Source organism: Trifolium pratense, linkage group LG1 (assembly GCF_020283565.1).
Source record: "Trifolium pratense cultivar HEN17-A07 linkage group LG1, ARS_RC_1.1, whole genome shotgun sequence".
NCBI classification, from domain to species: domain Eukaryota; kingdom Viridiplantae; phylum Streptophyta; class Magnoliopsida; order Fabales; family Fabaceae; genus Trifolium; species Trifolium pratense.
The window spans coordinates 6,380,842-6,401,364 of NC_060059.1; the positions used below are offsets into that span (position 1 = coordinate 6,380,842).

Below are 20,523 nucleotides of genomic sequence, written 5' to 3' on the forward strand. Positions count from 1 at the left end.
CCTTTGTTTGCTTTTATAGTACATGTATGCTGGAAATAATATCATTAATAAAATCCACAATTTTTTTCTAATATGCATTCAATGGCTTTGGTAGATCTTTACATATCATTTTTCTATGATACCTTAATTGTTTAATATCTCATTGAACATATGTTTTTCAATGAGATATTAAAATATTGAATATCAAGAACTATTATGAGAAAAAGAAATATTAAATCCAAGTTAATTCTGTGAGTATTACATCAATGTCAAAAGGGGATGGCAATCCCTTGATGCATATATAATGGAATCTCCAACAAAAAAATGATTGGATACCTAAGAAGTCTTAAAACTTAGGCTGATGCAACTGCCAAGGAATGCAATTTCACAACAAATTGTTTCGCAGATGGAAGACCCTAGAAAAGGGGCAAGCTAGGCGGAAAACGCACGATCATCCACTGTCTCTCGTAGGTAGCTAAATGAGTCCATCCGACTTCTTCAAGCAATGAGAGTTTTAGTTCGTACAGTTTCTTCTTGGCAGGCTCAGTATCGTTTTGAATTATGTCAGTTAGTACCTGAATCCAGTTGAAAAACAAGGTTCTGATACAATTAATATCATACTTTATTTAAGGAATGTCCCTTTCCCAATACTCTTCGATCATCAAAATAGAAACACACTTTCAGAAACGAGATAAAATAATAGAGGGAGAAAGGGAACACAATATTCTGTTATATAACAAGACTTTGCAAAAGAAAATACCTTCAATGCTATTCCAAGCCTTTGACTACGCCTCTCGTGTTTCACCAACAGGATCCCATACTTTGTGCACTTAACATCAACCCATTTCTTCAGTTCTTTAAAGTTCTCGTCAAACAAATCTGGATGAATAACATCATCCTTTGATTGCTCGTCGGGTTCTGCACCTTCTGTTGCAACCGAAGCTGGGGAGTTATCTACCTCCTTTGACAATGTACAAGTCAAGCATGTCAACTTTCAATCGATAATAAACAGTAAATGTCACTAATATCATTCTGAAAAGTTTATTGATTCTAACATAGTAAAGCCATCACACCCAAATACACTCTCGTGTGTCACCCAAAATCATGAAAATTGTAGTAAGACATGATCATCATATTAGAGTATAGTATACTGGACTAAGGAAACCTAGCAATTGTGTAACCAACTGTGCTGAGTCAGCACAGTTTCCACAAACTAAAAACTAACTCTGTTAGTTCTAACTTCCTATATTGAGTTGTGGAAGCACTATAACCAATTCAGTTTTCATTTTCTATATTATTCAATATACAGAAGTTCAGAACTACTTCAGTTTCTCTCTGATTCTCAATGAATCTGAAGATGAATTTTTCATCTTCGCATTTCTAATAGATCAAATGTAATTCCAAACTCGACATAAGAGTAGCATTTATTTATGTCTATGGTCTGAGTTCAAGCGAGGGGGAGAAATTGCCTCAGTACAGGGATATTTGCTAAACTTTGGAGCTACTAACGAATAACAAGTTATATTTAACAACCTTATATTTAACAACCTTTTCAAAAAAAAGTTATATTTAACAATAGCATACATTGATTAAAATTAAATATAAAAACTCTACCTTTAAAGACTCAATTTCTGCTAGTGCAAGCCCCTTCTGGTAAAGTGCCTCTGCTAACTGGTCCCGGGTCGATTCCATCTTTTTCTTGGTTTTCTGTAGTGAGATTAAAATATCATTAATTGCCAACAACATCGAAACTAAAAAACCATTGTGTAAGTAGTAAATGTTTAAAGTATTATGTCATCGTTTTCAGACAAACTAGTGCACAAACATATAATTATAAAAAGTCAAGTACAAAAGTCATAGTTAATAATGTGAGATTGCAAAATCTTCTGAACAAATATCACTCAAATGTTGTCAATTTTATGGATTAGGATCTTTTTCAGTTAAAAAATCAACTGCAGATGATCTCAACCAAAATTTTTTGCATTTTACACAATTAAATAAAAAGGAAAAATATGGTTCCACATATTCTAACCATTGGATTTTTTTTTTGAAAACTTGGTATCCGGCCTTAGGACCGACTAATCCAAGGGGACCAATCCCACCGCCCACTTGCGGGGGCCCCATTTAAAGCCAGAGTTTTTTTTTGCTCTGTATGGACTTAGCCCACCGAAATTGGCACCAGTGGGAATCGAACATGAGACCTTGAGATGTCTAACCATTGGATTTTAACTGCATAGGCGTGCAAATTTCATAAGATCTGTTTCCTGACTTTAATTTTTTCTCCCTTTATTTTGAAATAGAGAACTACAGTGATACATAAGTAGGTGACAGGATAACTAAAAGCACATGAAAAGGAGATAAGCACCTCTGCTTCCTCGTCGTCCTGATCAATTTTCAGTGCCAAAATTTTTGCCAACTCTTCTCTATCAATACTGTCGATCACCTCATTTGCTGCATTAATTATCTGTGAGGCATATTCATAATTGTCTCAGAATAATCCTTTTTACATTATTCACACTACAAAATTGAACAATTATTTATCAACACTGAATTGCATCAACCCAATTATAAGATTGACAGTTCTAAAGAGATCAATCTCGTAAATTTCAGAAAACTTAAAAACTTGGTCGGTGATTTATTTCTTACCCATGATATTTACATAATTACATGGCTAGGATGGTAGGAATTCACATTTCATTTAACGTACAATATGCTTTCAAAATATAAATGTTGATTGGTAAATTTTGAATTATTGCGGAAAGGATAATCAGGAGTACAAAAATGCAAGATTTACACTCTTAAGAATTACTAGATCCCCACCCTTTGTGTTCACATGTTTCAAGATCCATTAACAGTAAGTATTATCTCGTATATACACATTAGATAACTTTTAAAGAATAAGCTTTTCATGAAATCCAACAATAGAACGATAGATCAAAAGTTCAGATCATGCTCCCAAAATTTCATATTCATTAGATATTAGACAAGGAGAAGGGGAAATAATATTAAACATTTGATTACTGCAATATGTACCTCTTCATTATGATGAAATTTGTCTTTGATATTACTCCTAGAAACCAAGCCTTCCAAAATCTTTGCAAGCAACAAAGTGTACTTTGGATATTCCAACTACAAGGAAACATAACAGATTTTGCTTTTATTTTGTTTTAATCGAGGATGTACAGAAGAAACAGCTGAATAAAAGCTTCTGATAACATTCAACAAAAATATAAATAAAAAATATCTTAAAAGAAAAGCAAATCAATAAAATTTGTAAGAGTCCTGAAACAAATGAAGGTGAGTCAACCACTAAAACTAGGAGTCTAGATCAAATTTCATACCTTGAGCAAGGCAGCCAACTTGTTCCATTCTAAGACATCTTCATCACTTTCTTGTTTTATGCCTCCAAGCAATTTTATTTTTGCATCTCGCACCTGATAGACAAGCCAAGGCTAACTTCAGTTATCATTAGGACAACATATACAATTTGAAATCTACAGTATATAATCTACATTGTCAGTCACGACCAAGAACTGAAATGAGTGTTTTTGAATACGGAGTGATGGGAAGTAAAACAAAATTATGATCCTATACAAAGACACCAAATAATCTTTTGCGTGTGTGGAAACTGTTTGGACATAAACAGAAATGTAAACATCTTCCCCTCATGACAACCAAGGTTTATCTGTCATTCTTTGAATAAATTACTGATGAATTATTAGTTTTGATAAGATTATTACAGAGAAAAGGGAAGTACAATAACATCTCAAGGCTACAACATATATAAAAATATAAACTAGAATTTGTCCTTTCTGGATTTAAATTATTAACCCATTTTCAATTATATTTGAGTAAAACCAACAAATACAAAACGTTCTAAAATGTTGATATTGGTCATGTACTCATTTTAAACAATTGAAAATACCAAGTAGATAACAATACAAAATGCTTACTCAATTGCCAAAAAATGCAGATAGAAAACAAGGAAGCTCTTGTGCCGAATATGACTAATATACATACCTCTTCTTCTAAACGTTCAGAAACAGTCTTCTTGGACGATAAAGAAGAATTTTTTCCCTTGTCTTCGTCAATCTTCCAACAGAAGGTAACGAGGCAATGTGATTAGAGATTAATATATATAAGTGCAGATTGGTGCTTGTTCAAACCAGCATGTGTGTGTGAGATTGTGGAGATTGGAGCATACTAAAAGAGCTTAAAGCGGATAAGTACAGAAGATAGAGAATAAATGATAACTGATAACCTTATTTGGGGGAACTATATAAGAAATCCGATATGATGCAGGGTGCTTCTGAGGATTTTTATGATCCCCTTGTCGGGAAAATGATAGCTGTCCATATGATATTGATCCGACCAATACAGATCCTTGTAGAGAGTTCTGTGGAAATACTATAAATGTTACATATCAACAAAAAGCGATGGTCCAATGGAAATACCTAAGGTTAAGAAAAGAGAATATACCTTGGGAAGCTTGTCTTTTGCTGGCGGACCAAGATAAAATCCTTCTTTTATACTATCAATAAGCAAACGTCAGCATCACAACAAGGTGACATTTAAATCTTTAGGAGGTAGTTAGGGACTATAACCCAGTTGCATACCCTGGAATTAATGTTGATGACTTAAAGGAACCATTTCCCATTAGTGGGCCATCTGGCTGAGAGAAAAAGCTTAACCGAATGATGTCCTGAAAATAACGACGAACATACATACAAATGATAATTAAATAAATATATAGAAAGGATGTAATAAATTACCTTAGTTTAATGATGTATTTCAGATTTATATCCTCTATAGGTATTGTAAGATGTGTGCGTTAATGGGAGGATCACAAAAAAATAACTGAATTTAAGAATTAAGTAATCAAATCAGATGCCTAATTATAATTTATAATTTTTCCTACTTCAGTTCACCTAGAAATACTTCTATTTGGAAATGTGATAAGTTCAAGGACTCTATTAGTCATAGGAAGTGACCCAATAGGATTCTAATCTTTTGGTTACGTGGGCCAATACCCACATTAGGAGAGGAATTAACACGTACTCAACAAATTAAGGAAAGTAGTTAGAGGTAAGAGAAAACAGATCTTAGATCTGTTTAAAATAGGAAAGATACAAGGATACCATATATTACCTTCTCTTCTAAATTTCGCTCAATGAATAACACCAGATGCTTCATCTTTTCCAAAATCTGCAAGTTTTCATGCCTGAAACAATAAAACATCACAAGTATAAAACAACGTTCAAGCCTAGAAATATCCACTTCTTATTAAAACTCCAACTTTCTTATTGCAGCCTTCAACTACTAACCAAGCAATCAAAGTCCTTAAAACCACAAAACTACTCTTCAGTAACTAATGGCAAAATTTCAAAATTAGTTTTTGAAATGTATAAAAACATACTCCCTCCATCCCAAAATATAAGAGTTACTTTGACTAAATGACACTATTCACTTATCTTGCTTTGACCATATTTTTTTAATAATATATAGATATAAATATTAACATATAAGATCTTGTTTGATTTGTTTTGATGAGTATTTTCAAAATATCAAGTTTTTATAATTTTTACTAATAAACAATTAAAGATATTAATGTTCAAAATTGTGCGTTGGCATACGTGCAGTAGTCAAACTAGTTCTTATATTTTGGGACGGAGGGAGTAGTAACTATGAAGCTAAATGGAAAGCAACACAAGGAACAAACATGCAGTGTGGTTGTCCAGTATATGTGCGAAGGAGTTGTACCTTATATATAGCTGTAAATTGTATTCTCCTTTGGGGAGTTTTGTAGAGCTTGGGTAGGCGTCTCCACTTGAATAAATTCGCTACAATCAGAATGTGTAAATAAGAAAATAAACAAGCAGCTTGCTGTTCGCTTGCCTGAGAAATAGCATCCGAAATGACAAAATAACCACTCCTCCCAACCCTTATCTTAAAATCATAAAGGAATTTAAATAGCAGAATACCTTATTTGAATCGGAAATCATATAAAACTGAGACTCAAATTTAGTATCATATATCCGACCATTTAGAAATGGTATTCGAGGTCTTATTTCAGCTCCATCATCCAATTTGACCTTGTATCTGAAATCATAACCTTGAGAACAGGCCATCTAAAGGTCATAAATATAAATGAAACAGATAATGGAATTTATAACTATTCACGTTAATGTCAGTGCTAGCATCTGCTTTCCAGAGGGGAGTCTGTCACGATCATTTGAAAGTGCACTAATCTTAGCATCTACAGGTCGATATGGGACTCTTATCTGCAAGTTTGACATAAGTTGGGAGACTAGGTCAACCTCATTACTGTCCCGCATCACAAGCATATAGGAATTGGAACAAAAAGAAACTAAATTGTACAAAATAACCTTTTTTAGATTTGCTACAGGTGTAAGTTTCTCAGATGCTAGTAGTGCTTCAGCATCAAGTCTGACAGGTGCTTCACTCCCATCAAGTACAATTTCCTCTTGACTAGCTTTTATACCATGAAATACAATCTGGAATATTATATGAATTAGCAAAATCATATCTTTAGTGAAAAGTGATAAAATCCCTACTTAATTTTTTCACCGGAAGTTGTTAATGATAGAAACTAGAGTGACATACCCAAATATCAGGGAGGGGATGATAAATTCACCACACAAACATGAATCACTTTTACCTTAAGATCCACATTGGTAGTCTCATGACTCCCTATTCCACTTGACCAAAACTGAGCTATGACTAGTTCCAATGTCTGACCACCTACTACCCTAAAGGTGAAATTTTTAGCAGCAGGAGAAGAAAAAGTTACAACACTCCTCCACTTCAAAGGGCTTTGTAATGGACATATCTGACATAAAAAGCATGTCAATAAAGGTCCATACTTAACATTACATAATCTTAGGCTAAACATTTTACCTGAACTGTATCCACAAAAAATCTTCGAGGTGTATCAAAACATGATATGTTCATGGTTGCTTCAACCCAAGATGCACCATGTGGCACTTCTATATATTTCCTTTCTATATGGCCTAATGAAACCAAACAAAAAAAAGACAATAAGCATTGGTTTTTGGACTTACAAATATAATCTAAACCTTAATTGCAAAAGCAAACATGCAAAAAATTTGAATAACATTTTGATATAAGGTAAGAGATAAGCCCCTTAGAATTTTGAGTTGGCTTGGGCCTACTAACTCAAAGCTACAAAATCGGCTTGTAAGGTGATGATTGCCTCTACTTATAAAACCATGTTCAGACCATCTCACATCCGATGTGGGACTCTTCTTAACAGACCCCCTCATTCCCATCACTATTGGGCTTGGTGCGTGAATATAAATGGTGGGTTGTCCAATAGTAGAAACCTGATAACATGTGGCTCAACGTATCTAGGAAGAGGCTCTGATATCATCTTAGAATTGGGAGTTGGGTTTAACTTAACTCTACAAAACCGACTTCCAAGGTGAGGATTGTCCCCCACTTATAAACATATCTTCAGGCCATTTCTCGTCCGATGTGGGACTCTTAACACCACTAGGAAATAGCTTAAACATGAACGTTGGAATGTATAACATAACATGTATATCTAAATTATATCCTTAGAGTGCCACCAGAAAAGAAAGGAAAAAAAAAATACAGATTAACTTGATTGACTAATGCACACCTGGCTTGAATAACATCTCTGAAAACGAAACTTGTGGAGTTCTATTAATTACAGCCACAGGCTTGGTTATAGTAATTGGAATTCTGAAAAGAGGACCACGCCAAGGTGCTTTGCAGTCAATACCGTAGACCTCATAATAATGCAGACCATCACTTAAATTGGAAGGATCCACTAATATGCTGAAAGTAGAAGAAGACAACTTGTAAGTTAAATAAAACAAAACTACAATAAATATAATGTAAAACTAATAACTTGAAAGCTAGCTAATTGAATTTCATTTGTTTGGTTAAATTTGTTTTCCAACGAGCTGATAAATACAAAATACATAAATAGATATGTTTATATATCATCTACTTAATTATATATGTTAAAATGGTTATCACTTACTTTAACTTATTTCAAATTATTTATCATCTCAACAATAGAAATATTAATATTTTTATGTCACTCACATTTGTAAATATCTATTACATTTGTAAATATCTTAAAAGTTGTGTATTGAAAACACCAAAATTTAGACTTTTGTTGTATTGACTACACTATTTTCAAGAAAAACTTTCTACATTTGAATCCTTAACAAGTGCCTTTGGGACACTATGTAGAATTTGCCATCTTTAAAATATCACACAGATGATTTGTGATTGGTTGACCATGTAAAAGAAATTTACATTAACAACGAATGCATATTAATTAATTCCTAAATTAAATGACAAGTTCATGTGGTTTTCTAATATAAATTTTATTTTTTGTTTTGTACACATAAAGTATATTCTCTATTATTGTTTATCTTAAATAAATATCTAGTTGGTGAAATTAGTCCTTAATTATATATTTTATTAATTTCATTAATTTTTAAAACATAAAGATGAACAAGAGAATAATAATAAACTATAAATACAACAAAAGAAAAAACACTATAAAGGATAAACTCTGTTACCAAAGACCTTTACTTTGGTTAAGCAAACTTATAAACAAGTTAAATGAGCTATAAATTACTTGAAAGATCGTGCCAAACAGTGTCTAAGAGAAGATGATGAAGAAAAACCAACTAACTTGAATGTACGACCGTTATGAGTGAGCAGTAGATACTCAGGAGCTTTCACAACTGTGTTATCTGAAGAATGTAACTCAATACACTCCTCAAATACAACTAAATCTTCAAACTTGTCGGCATCTTCATGAAATTTAGGATCAACTTGCACTGTCCACTGTCAATAAGTACTACAAATTATAAAGAAAATTACCAATTGACAGTACAAAGGGATTCCACTAAAATTTACTGTTAATTGGTGATAGGATTAGAATATTCACAGATTTGATAAAACATATAAGTAGAAAACTGACAGCAAATATCAGTACCTAAACCTAAGAAGCACAAATATAACGAGATACGCATACGACACAAGACAAACATGGAAAAATTGCAGATTTTGAAAAATATAGATTATGACATGTTCTAATTCAAATCATAAAATTTGTACAAAAATATGATGTTGTTGGTCGATGGACTTAGAACTAGTTTGATAGTAGTTGAGAGCTGGGATGATAAGAGATATCAGGCATGTTGCCTATAAATAAGAAGCATGAGAAGGATAGTTATCTTGTCATTTGAGAGAGATAGGGCTCTCGGGCCTCGGGTATATGGAGGTGTAGACCCAAAAAATTATGCAATCTATACTTTAAGTAGAATTCTTCTTTAAAAATAAGGATACTGGTTTGTTCCTATCAAATTAATACAAATTAGTCTTAAATCAAAAGAGATAATTAATATTCAAATAGTAAGAATGAGTCATTGTAGATGTAATAAAAAATTATCTATTCAATTATTGTGATTTTACCATCTTAATTGATATATGAATTCAAAAAAAAAATATTGAAAGTTCTTGTAAAGTGCCTGATACAAGTACTTGTCCTACATGAGGACAACACACCGCGACTACTATTTTTAAGTGTCCACATTTTCTTGTTTATTACTTATTACCAGCATAAAAACAGTTGCAAGAGAGTTATCATGCTTCATTAATTTATATATCTCTAACAATTTTTCAATAAAAAAAAAATCGGTGAATACTACTACGGTTCTTTTATTGTCTGCCTAGAAAGCAAGGCAAATTATATGTTTGTCAAATCAATCAACAAATTCTAATCATTCAACCCATGCACGAGAGTTAGATAAAACAATCAATCAGCAGTTTATTGTTTTCCCACAATCCGATCTTTAATCAAATTTAAAAGTTATAGTTTTCAAGGACCTGGCTCAAAATATGCTCTGATAATGCACACCAATTTTAAGAATGATCTCACCTCAGTTGATTGTCGGCAAGCATTAGCCTCTCTGAGGTAGATGCCCCGTGATGAAGGATCTGCCATAAAAATATATATAAAGTGATAATTATTTTTTTCAATTTTGAATGCCTGTTATCACTTCAATAAAAGAATCTACTGCAATCTATATAAATGACTTTCCTTCAATTACATGTAAACAATCTTCATTTTATTTTACTTATTATTTTTCTCATTGCTAAAACATGATCAATGCAGCACTTAGGCAAAAGGTAAAAGAAATATTGTCCTATTTAGAAGTCAGCTAGAAATAATTTTAACTGTGCAACATTTATGAATATGTTTGATTGTACTAGTAACAACATAGCTTTGACGAATAATTTTTTTCTTTGACAGACGCTTTTACTAATTATATTCATTTTTTGCTCATAGATAGTTTTCCTGCGGCAACAAATTATGATATTATATCAATCTCAGGAGGAGAATGGTAAGGTTTGTAGTACTTTAAGCACTCAAAAACTTTCTAACCAATTCTCTTTATTTTTCTCTCTAATCCAGGGTACTTAAGTCAACAATTTATTGGAAATTAATCATCACAATTAGACCGCACCTTGAACTTGTTTTTAACAGTGTATATAGGGAGAATAGAACTCTAAAGAGTCAGAGTAGACACAATTTGAAGCCAGACAAAGTTCATTTTGCATGTGCTACATACAAATTCACATTCTCATTAGGCAAAAACAACACCTCCATAACAAAAAACAGAGTGCAGCAACCATTTATCCTTAAGCAATTTGGTCATCTATAATACAAAACATGCTTAGTAATTGTACAAGCGTGAATAAATGCATATGGGAAGACAAAAATATCAATTTCCTATCTCTTGTTTCTCAAAAGGAGAAGGCAGAATGTGAACTTACTTGTTTTTCCAGATTGCTTGATGTTTATTCGATACCAAACACATGGAATATTTTGAGACTTCTGTATATATTCATAACACCTGTTTTTGATTATTTGATTAAAGTCGATAACAAATCTAACAATATTACCATTTACTAAAATTTCCATAAATAGAGACTGGGAAGATATTGTACTTGTCAACTTGCATAAGCCCTTGCCCAGTAGATAATTTATCCTCCGGTGAATCGCCAATTGGAACAGTTGTATTCTCCAGGGCCTTCCTCACACTATATGGACTCACAGGAATTCCCTCAGCCTGAATGCAAATCATACACATCCGAATATTATGGAAATGTGTGCAAAGTACCACCAACTAAATCATAAAATATAAATAAGAATGCATCCTAGAACCTTCATTGCACTTAAGAGCAACGCAATTCCCCCACAGGCTGATGGAGATGACATTGATGTGCCGTTCATGAGCATGCGCCGTTGAAGGGTCCATGTAGGAACAGGAGCGATAGCACCACCAGGAGCACTTACAGAGACACCAAGATCTCCGTCAGTCGTTGGTCCTCGGCTAGACCTGAAAATAGTTTCCATCAATCATGCAATGATATTGATGCACCCAGCAGAACCAAGTGAAAGACATGTTTAGGAAGTCATCCAAAATTAAAATGTTTCCACAGAAAAGCAAACATACCATGTGTATTCAAGCCCTTCAGATGGAGGTTCAACAACACAATGAGCACCAGCTGCCATAGCAGGAGAAACATAAGCGCCGACTCCTATGATACTTGAAGAGGTACCACCAGGTGCACCAACAGTGCTTAGCGCTGGCCCACTATTACCAGCACTGCTTACAAATATCAGACGGTGCTTGTTTACCACCTAGATACAAATAACCCAAAGCATCTACAACTTAGAGAATGGAAAACAACACAAAGGAAAGATATAACTGGCCCAGTTAAAACTCAAAATGGAAGTCTTGGAGCATACTTCATTCATAAGTTCAACAAAGCGTCCATAGTCTGGCAACAATGTTGGCTCCCCATAACTCATGTTGATAAGGTCACATTTATGCTGCAAAAGAAACAGGAAAAGGCCTTCAATACAATGTGTTATTTATGTCAAATATCACAGAATCCGAAAACAAAATAACAAATATCAAACACGAATCTATTCCAATAGTTGATATGCAGGATATTCATGCAGTGAGGGAAAATAATAATTTTAAGCACCTCTACAGAAGCTATCAGTGCCCGAGTCAAACCAGTTCCAGTTTCCAATGAACCTAAGCGAGAGTCTCCAATTTTACAAGATATTAATTGTGCTCCAGGCGCAACTCCATTCAACAAAGGCTCCTAACAATAATATTGTACATTATAATGAATAATGTTTTTATAGGATGTGCAATACGGATAAAATTATGTTCCTTACCTCTGGGTGGAATGCAGTAGCTATACCAGCAACGTGGGTGCCATGAGGAGAGCAGTCTGTTACAATACTTAAGACATTCCCATCGTTATAGACATTCACTACAAATGTACAAGCATCTAATTTGCTGAAGACACCATATTTCCTCTCAGTCCTGGAGAATTAGCATTCAAACCAGTTAAAATTTTAATACCTGCTACACTGACTAGAACTAAAATGGTAACTGTTCCAATAATCCACATTAATAGTTTAAGCTTTGGTACGGTTAGTTCATAATATAGTATCAAAACCTATATAACCAAGTGATCCATAATTTGATAATTGACGAGCCTATGCATTTTCCATGCTCCAAGCCAAAGGGCTCTTCAGTGAGGGTGTGTGTCAGGAATATAATACAAAAAGCATCCTGCTGTCTCCAAAATGTAAATACTAGGTATTATGCGGTATGTACAATGTATTATGTTGTGCGTGCCTTTGTGTAAAAAAAATTAAATAACACTACCAATAATTACCCCTTTTTTAAAAAATATGGGTAAATATAATGTCTAAAATATAATAATCATAATTGCTTAAATATACACTATTTAAGAAAAAAAACTAAATATATAAAGGTCAACATTTGTTTTTAAAAATAAACTAAGTATAAAATGGTTCAACATTTGTTGAATTTGTTAAAAATTTAGACGAATTTATCTTGATGAACAAGGCAACAGTTGACTAATTGTGGTGGTGTGTATGGCAGATAGGGAATCGAAAGTAGGAAATCCTTTGTCCAAAAATCTGTATCTTACAATTTCAAAAGACGTTTTTGCACAAAAACAACCAATTGAAATTAAAATTTAGACTGACACTAACAATCAAATGTACTTCCTACCTATAATTAGTTAAGGGTACAAAGTTAGCAAGCTTCCCACTATCTGAATCATCCTCAAGACTCTGTGTATCAAGAGCAACCCTCCAAACCTCTCCATCATACCAGACAACAGCATCTATGGCAGGCCCTTTATCATTATAGCCCTAAAAAATAAAACAATGTTGCCTTTTAAGTAAGAAAACTCAATTGACTAAACATTGATCAGGATCTTGAGGCAAGTAAACAAGCACGGTGCACTATAAAAGTACCGTTTTAGTGAGAAGGAAACAGGAATTAAAAAAAAAAATGATTGTTGCTATGTGAAAATATTATCACTTTTGGTGGAAACTCAAAATATTATCATTGCTACTACTTATGAGCATAATTAACAGTAGCATAGCTACTTATCAAAACGAGAACGGTAATTCTGTGGGATATACCATGCATGTCAATTACAGGCCAAGCTCAAATACAATTATGTAAATTACAGCAATTACGCAAACAAGAGGAGTGCTAGCAACACACTCTTTAACAAACACACTCTAACACACTCTCTTCTATTGGTTAAAATTTATATGGGTCCCATAAAAATTATATGGGTCCACATTTTTTTATGGGACCCATGTGAATTTCAACCAATAAAAGAGGGTGTGTTGGAGTGTGTTTGTTAAAGAGTGTGTTGCTAGCATTATTCACGCAAACAATTAGGATGTAAGTTAGCTCCAAGGTAGTCCCTTTATTACTTTGTTCACTTGGTTGTAATCACAACTAAGAAGAGAACCCTACGCAGAACACAACACAGAATATCATTTAAACTTCATTGCAGCTCCCCAATTCCCCTCTATCCTAATTTAGAATCTCCAAGAAAACCATAGGTAAAGGACACTGTAATACATCATTCACCACGACACTTCAACCATTTTATCCACAATATTATATTTCAACATAAAAAATATGTTGGATGATAAAAAAATTGAATATCGTATAATTAATGGATATTAATAAATTAATAGTTTCCTATTTCAAAGAGTAGAAAAGGAAGTAATAACATGTTGAGCCCACCTCAGATTGCTTTTTAAGAAAATCAACTCTATTCTGGAGATCTTCACGAGCCTTTTTGAGTTTAGCATCATCCACCTTGCGGTGTTGCTAGAAAATGCATCACATTTCAAGTTACATGGGAAAGAAGATATCATATATGCAAACAAGAATATTATATCTGCAGGAGCATAAAGTTATTTACAAAATTAGAATAAATAGAAGTAACTAAAATTATAAAGAAATCAAATAAAATATCTGTATATGAACAGAAAAAGGGAAACAATAATCGCACATCTTAGATTAATTTCTATGCACTGACAATGTAAAGCTTTTTTAGGCATGTATCCAATCAAATCATACCATGATGTCACTTTGTTATATTACCTCCTAAAATATTGCCACAAATATCTACATCGTGCAATATTATTGGATGCATGTAAAAAAGTATTACACTCACGGAATATACAAATTAAATCCTTAATTATTATTTTTTTCCTGTTTTTAGTGCTCTTTAGAGTACGAGACAATTTTTCTTTACAGCATTTGCAGAAAGAAACTAACAATCATAAAATGCTAAAATATGGTAGAAAAGGTACAACCGTCACCAAAAAAGGGAAGAAATTCCCCTTCTTTTTCCAAAAAAAAGTATTTTAAATTATGCTTGTAAAAATGAGATGAATAGAAAGAAAATACTCGGACAATAAGAGATACATGTCAAAAGTAATAGTATGACAACACATGCAGTAGCTTGCCTCTATCATATGTGATAACCAGTGCCTACTGGAAAAGTATTAAACAGTTGGGAGTAGAGCATGTGTGAATTAAGGTGGTGGCTAATAGAAGAAGTATAAAGAAATTTTTTAATTTACCTGATCAAAATCATTAAGTTGTTTTAGAGTCTTGGCAATTTCCTCCTGGTTTATCTCATCCCACTTTTTCTTTCTTTCTTTCTGCAGATACAATTTTAGGAAAGGAAAGAGGAAGTTTGACTGATTGGCCATATGAAGTCCAAAGAGCAACTATAAAATTTACGAAAATTATATTTCTACCTTCAAACGAGAGGTCAACGTTTCTGTAAAAAGCTCGTAAACCAATTTATAACCCACATGCCATTCACCAGAAGGGTTCTTCCATGAAGTATTGATAGCCAAAGAAGCACCTGTACAAATTTTGCATGAATGCTTAAAGCACGGACAAGAACTTCCACATTCTTTCATTAGGAAGAAGGAAGAGAGAAAAGTAACAGCAAACAAAACATGAGAGGTTATAGAAAAATCATCAAAATGGTTGAAGTGGGAAAACATAACCTCCTGATTTCTTACATCATTTAGGTACTAGAAATCATGTATTCAAAGCATATAAAACCATGGTAGTAATTTGACTTCAGATTTTCCTACTCAGTGTAACTGCTTTCAAGTTTATTTGAGCCATCCTTTTCCCATTCAAAAAAAAGTGTGAAATGCCAACAACTGTGACTTCATTCATTCATTCAAATAGAATTTGATATTACATTTTTTTAAAACGAGAAATTTAGGGTGTGTTTGGTAACACAAATAAGCTAGCTTATAGCTTATTCTATAAGTTTATAAGCTTGTTTCAAAAAATTAGAGGTGTTTGGTAACAAGCTTTTTTTACTAGCTTATAGCTTTTTTCCAGATGCTATTTCAAGTAGCGTTTGAGCTTATAGCTTATAGCTTTTTACACTTTATTCCATTTTTACCCTTTAATTTAATAACTACCCACTCTAAAAAATAAACTACCCACTATCAATTATATCATTTTATATTTATTAACCACTTCAAAAGCTAATTTTACCAAACACTTTAATTTCAATTAGCTAGCTTTTCAGCTATCAGCTATCAGCTAGCTTATAGCTTATTTTTACCAAACAGACCCTTAATATTCCTAATAAGAAGATACATTCATCACAAGTAGTGCATGTAGTAGAGATCCAAAGTTTTATAGTTCAAATATGTACAATGTTATAGACCAGTTATTTATTCCCTATCACTGACCTGATGCCCCAGAAATACAACCATCAGCATCAGCCTTCACCACTTTCGACGTATCAATATCTCCACTCCCAGTGCTGAAGATTAACAAAAATGTACCACATATTTATTGGTAAACAAATAATGCATATATATCAAATAAAACGTCAAAGTCGAGTTTCTTAATTTACCAATCAAGGATATCAAGAATTTTTGGTTTCCCATCTGAGGTAACCTGTAATCCGGCAGCAGCTGGGTCTACACCAGAATCTGAAGAGTGAAAACATGCAGATCTCAGATTAAATACATTTGCCATATGAACCAGTATGGCAGAAGTGCAGCACCGGTTACTCATTACAGCATCACACTAAACATATCATAATACATGCACAATATCTACAGAACTGTTTGGAAAGAAGCAAATTAGATGACACCAAGCTAGGGACATATGGCAAATATATTTAATCTGAGATCTGCTACACCAATTGAATTATTACAAGTTCATCTTCACCATTTAAAGTGAGTTGCTCACTTTAGACACCTAAATCTGTTTTAAAAGAGTGTGTTAGATAGTGAGTTACTTAGCTAGCATTTCTCTGCATTTTAATCTATCTTCACCTGATAATCAATGATATCATGAAATGTGACTCATCCAAACCAAATGAATATACACTCCCAGCAAGTCAACAAATATAAATTCGACAAACAAGCAACTAAAAGGGTGTAATTAATTCAACATTTAGAGCCAATGTGGGTTGTGACTTATTTGAACTTACTTACAGGCATGAACACCTGTGAGACTGTTTGGAAGAGCTTATGAAAATAGCTTACGACATGTCAATAAGTTGTTTTCAACTTATTTCAATAAGCTTTCCAAGATAACTTATGAAAACAGCGTATAACTTATATAAAAACAGATTGATTTTATTTTATCTTTTATTACAGAAATAGCTTATACATAAGCTTTTATATGATAATTGTTTATGCTATAAGCCCTTAATTAGTCTGATTAGCCTTAAACCACAACTGACTACAGTCCCTAACACAAAAAAATCTTCTAGCAGGTGGCCCAATGAATCATGAAGAGACTCTGATACCATCTTAAAATTTGGTTTGGGCCTAACTCAATTCTACAAAATCGGATTGTAAGATGAGTATTGCCTCCACTTATAAACATATTTTCATGTCATCTGTCATACAATGTAGGACTCTAAACAAAGCCAACAACAATCCAAGTTGAAAATGAACGAAAAATGTAAGAAATGGTACCGAAAATAGCGATGAGAACACCACGTCCATCATAGTGTGGATAAGAATGGAGGAAACGATCGACGCCAATTTCCGTTTTGGGCATAAGAGAAGCTAAAAAGGTAGACTGATTGAGCTTGAAGTTGCGGAAAGAAGCAGTACCATTAGTGGTGTTGTTGTTGTTGTTTCCTCCGTCGTCATCAACACCACCACCACCACCAGAATGAGAAGAAGTGAGGGAAGAGCAAATCATTGGTTTGGGAATGGAGAGAAAGGGCCAATTGGATCTTCCGAAGAGATTTGGCTTAGTGAGGTGATGGTTGATGAGAAATGGAGAGGGAAGTGTGCGCAAACGCATGAATGTGTGTTGATTATGCATATGGTGACGGTGGTGGTGGTGGTGGAGGAGGGTGTTTTGGTAATTTTGAGAGAGAGAGTGGGAAGATGAAGCGGGATGGAATTGGATAGGTGGATTTGATTTGAGTGGTAGTGTTGTTTTATGAAACTCTGCTATAACAGTTAACCAACTCTAATCCTTTGTTTTTTTTTTGTTGTAAACTAGGTACAAACCCGTGCGTACGCATGAAGGCGCGTTAAATATAGTTAGATATAAAATTAAAAATATTATGAAACCATAAATATAGAGGTAATATTGAGATTGAAATAAACTTGATTAGGTGCATGAATTGTTACAAACTTAGATATGACTTCTCTTATGTTATTATGAAACATGACTTGATTCACTTATAATTGATATCAATAAGATTTTATTAGACATTGTATCCTATGTTTGGGATATTTATACAGATTGAGTTGATGTCATTAGATGTTCATAGATGTTGATAAAGTTTGCTTGTTGATTGAGTTGTGATGGTCTACTTGTACTTATCCCCATAAAGTTTGATTGTATGTTACAATAATAAAATTTGAAGTCATGGAAGTGTACCAAGTAATAATGAATGTGAAATATAGAAAATCAAAATATTAGCTTTTATTTAAAAATTAAAAAAAGAATGTATATTTGTAAAAAAACGTTAAAAATAGGAAATTTGGTGAATATTATAAGTTTATTACGTTTAAATAAGAGAAAAAATAAATTTGATATGAATAAAAAATAAAGTGTATATTGGTGTATGATGAGGTAAAGAAAAATTTATCTTCTATTTAGTTGATTGAGTTGCGATGATCTACTTGTACTTATGTCCCCCCATAAAGTTTGATTGTATGTTACAATAATAAAATATGAAGACATGGGAGTGTACCAAGTAATAATGAATGTGAAATATAGAAAATCAAAATATTTATTTAAAAATTAAAAAAAGAATGTATATTTGTAAAAAAATGTTAAAAATAAAAAATTTGGTGAATATTATAGGTTTATTACGTTTAAATGAGAAAAAATAAATTTGATATGAATAAAAAATAAAGTGTATATTGGTATATGATGAGGTAAAGAAAAATTTATCTTCTATTTAAGATTGAAGGGAGTATATTTTATTCATTTATTCATAGAAGGATAAAATTGACAATGCTTTAGTAGTAGTGTGATAAATTTATAGTACTCTAGTAATGGTGTGATAGAGTTGTAGTACTCAAGAATATTTAAAATTGTCATAACATTGGTTAGAGAGTTTTAGGTGATAAGAAGGTAGCTTGTTGAGTTGTACAAAATCAGTGGTAAGTCACTTTTAATATTATATTGTAATATATTAAAATAAGATTTTTGTGTGTTGAAAGTAATTTTAGAAATAATCCAAAAAAAACTTGAATATATAAACTTTAACATTCATTTTTATTCGTTAATTAAAGTAACTCAATGAATAAAAGTGAGAATGATAAAGGTGTTCTTTCCATTTTTTTGTCATGACATTTTTATTTCTATTTTGTCAAATAATTGATTAGAGAATCTGATTTGATAAGAAGGTAGCTTGTTGAATAGAACAAAATGATTTTTAGAACGATATTTCAAATTATATTGAAATAAAAATTAAATGGTGTATGTATCAATGGGCACAAATAGTATGATATCCGTGTCCATTTGATTAGATAAATATGATATTCATCTTAGCTCCATATCCGTTCGGGTATCTACTAAGTGGTAATCCGCGGGTTTTGAGTTATCCACGGATACTAAGAGATATCCATGGATCATTATTTTTTTAAAGTAATATAAATTATATAATAGCACGTAACTGCATAGACTAATCCCTCGAGTCATGTGGGACCCAAATGGGTGGCAAACTCTTCCTAAGAATTTTAACACTGTTGCATGCCCAAACCACCAGGATCGAATCCAGGACCTTGATTAAGCTAAAAAAGACTTGCATCATCTCATCTAAGTACTCTTGGGTACTCTAATCCTTTGTTTGGTTGCGTTGCGAAGAACAAGTAACAAGGATCAAATTAGTCTAATCTCTTTGAATTTGAATAAACTCATGAAAAAGAGTCTAATTAGTCCTTATATCAATGAATCTAAATTAGTTTCTACTCGCTCCGTCCTATTTTAAATGACATTTTTTTTACTTTAATTTGTCCCAATATAAATAACCTATACAACTTTCAAAGCCATTTTTTCTAATTTTACCCTTTAATTATTATTACTAGTAATGAAAAAGGTCAGATGTGCAGCTATGAAAAGTGAATAATAAGGGCATTTTAATAATTGTACAATTCTCTTTCTTTTATTTATGCAATTTTCTTAAAGTGTGTGAAATGGTAAAATAAGTCGTTTAAAATGGGACGAAGGGAGTAATATATTTATGGTTTAACATGTAATTATTTGCCTTTCTTGTCAAAAGAATGACATAAATTCACATCGACAACATCCGACTAAAAACTTAAAAAACGAACTTCATTTTTATAAAATTGATTTACTAATAAACATGGAAGTTAAGCGATCACAAGTTGCTTCATGGTAAAATCACATCTGTACTCTTGTATTATTACTCTCTCCGACCTTAACTATAAGCATTTTTCCACTTTTCAGATACATTGAAATGTATCTTGTCTATTTATAGTGTAACTCAAATTTCCATTTTATTAGCTAATTTTTGTTCGTGAAAGATCATTGAATCACTTTTCTCTTGAATATAGCATAGTCTATTTAAACTCTTTAATGATTGTACTCA

At 32.6% G+C, this 20,523-nt stretch overlaps 1 protein-coding gene across 2 annotated transcripts; it reads right to left on the reverse strand.

The window, feature by feature from the left end:
* Positions 1-48: 48 nt before the first annotated feature.
* LOC123907386 (tripeptidyl-peptidase 2-like) lies at positions 49-18,246 on the reverse strand. Of its 2 annotated transcripts, XM_045957642.1 has the most exons (34): positions 17,417-18,246; positions 16,339-16,417; positions 16,172-16,245; positions 15,206-15,315; positions 15,026-15,106; positions 14,178-14,264; positions 13,137-13,279; positions 12,266-12,416; positions 12,067-12,189; positions 11,825-11,908; positions 11,529-11,716; positions 11,237-11,411; positions 11,020-11,141; positions 10,846-10,925; positions 9,947-10,005; positions 8,696-8,850; positions 7,643-7,821; positions 6,898-7,010; positions 6,659-6,829; positions 6,366-6,494; positions 6,160-6,260; positions 5,961-6,078; positions 5,740-5,819; positions 5,128-5,200; positions 4,596-4,681; positions 4,459-4,510; positions 4,241-4,375; positions 4,000-4,071; positions 3,321-3,413; positions 3,013-3,108; positions 2,345-2,443; positions 1,594-1,686; positions 740-940; positions 49-554 (listed from the first exon to the last, which is right to left on the reverse strand). In XM_045957642.1, the coding sequence occupies exons 1-34, from the start codon at positions 17,772-17,774 to the stop codon at positions 396-398; spliced, it is 4,119 nt and encodes a 1,372-aa protein (XP_045813598.1). In that variant the 5' UTR covers positions 17,775-18,246; the 3' UTR covers positions 49-395. The 2 variants fall into 2 exon arrangements, with proteins under 2 accessions (XP_045813598.1, XP_045813587.1); XM_045957631.1 differs by having other exon boundaries at positions 6,160-6,494.
* Between the last annotated feature and the right edge of the window lie 2,277 nt (positions 18,247-20,523).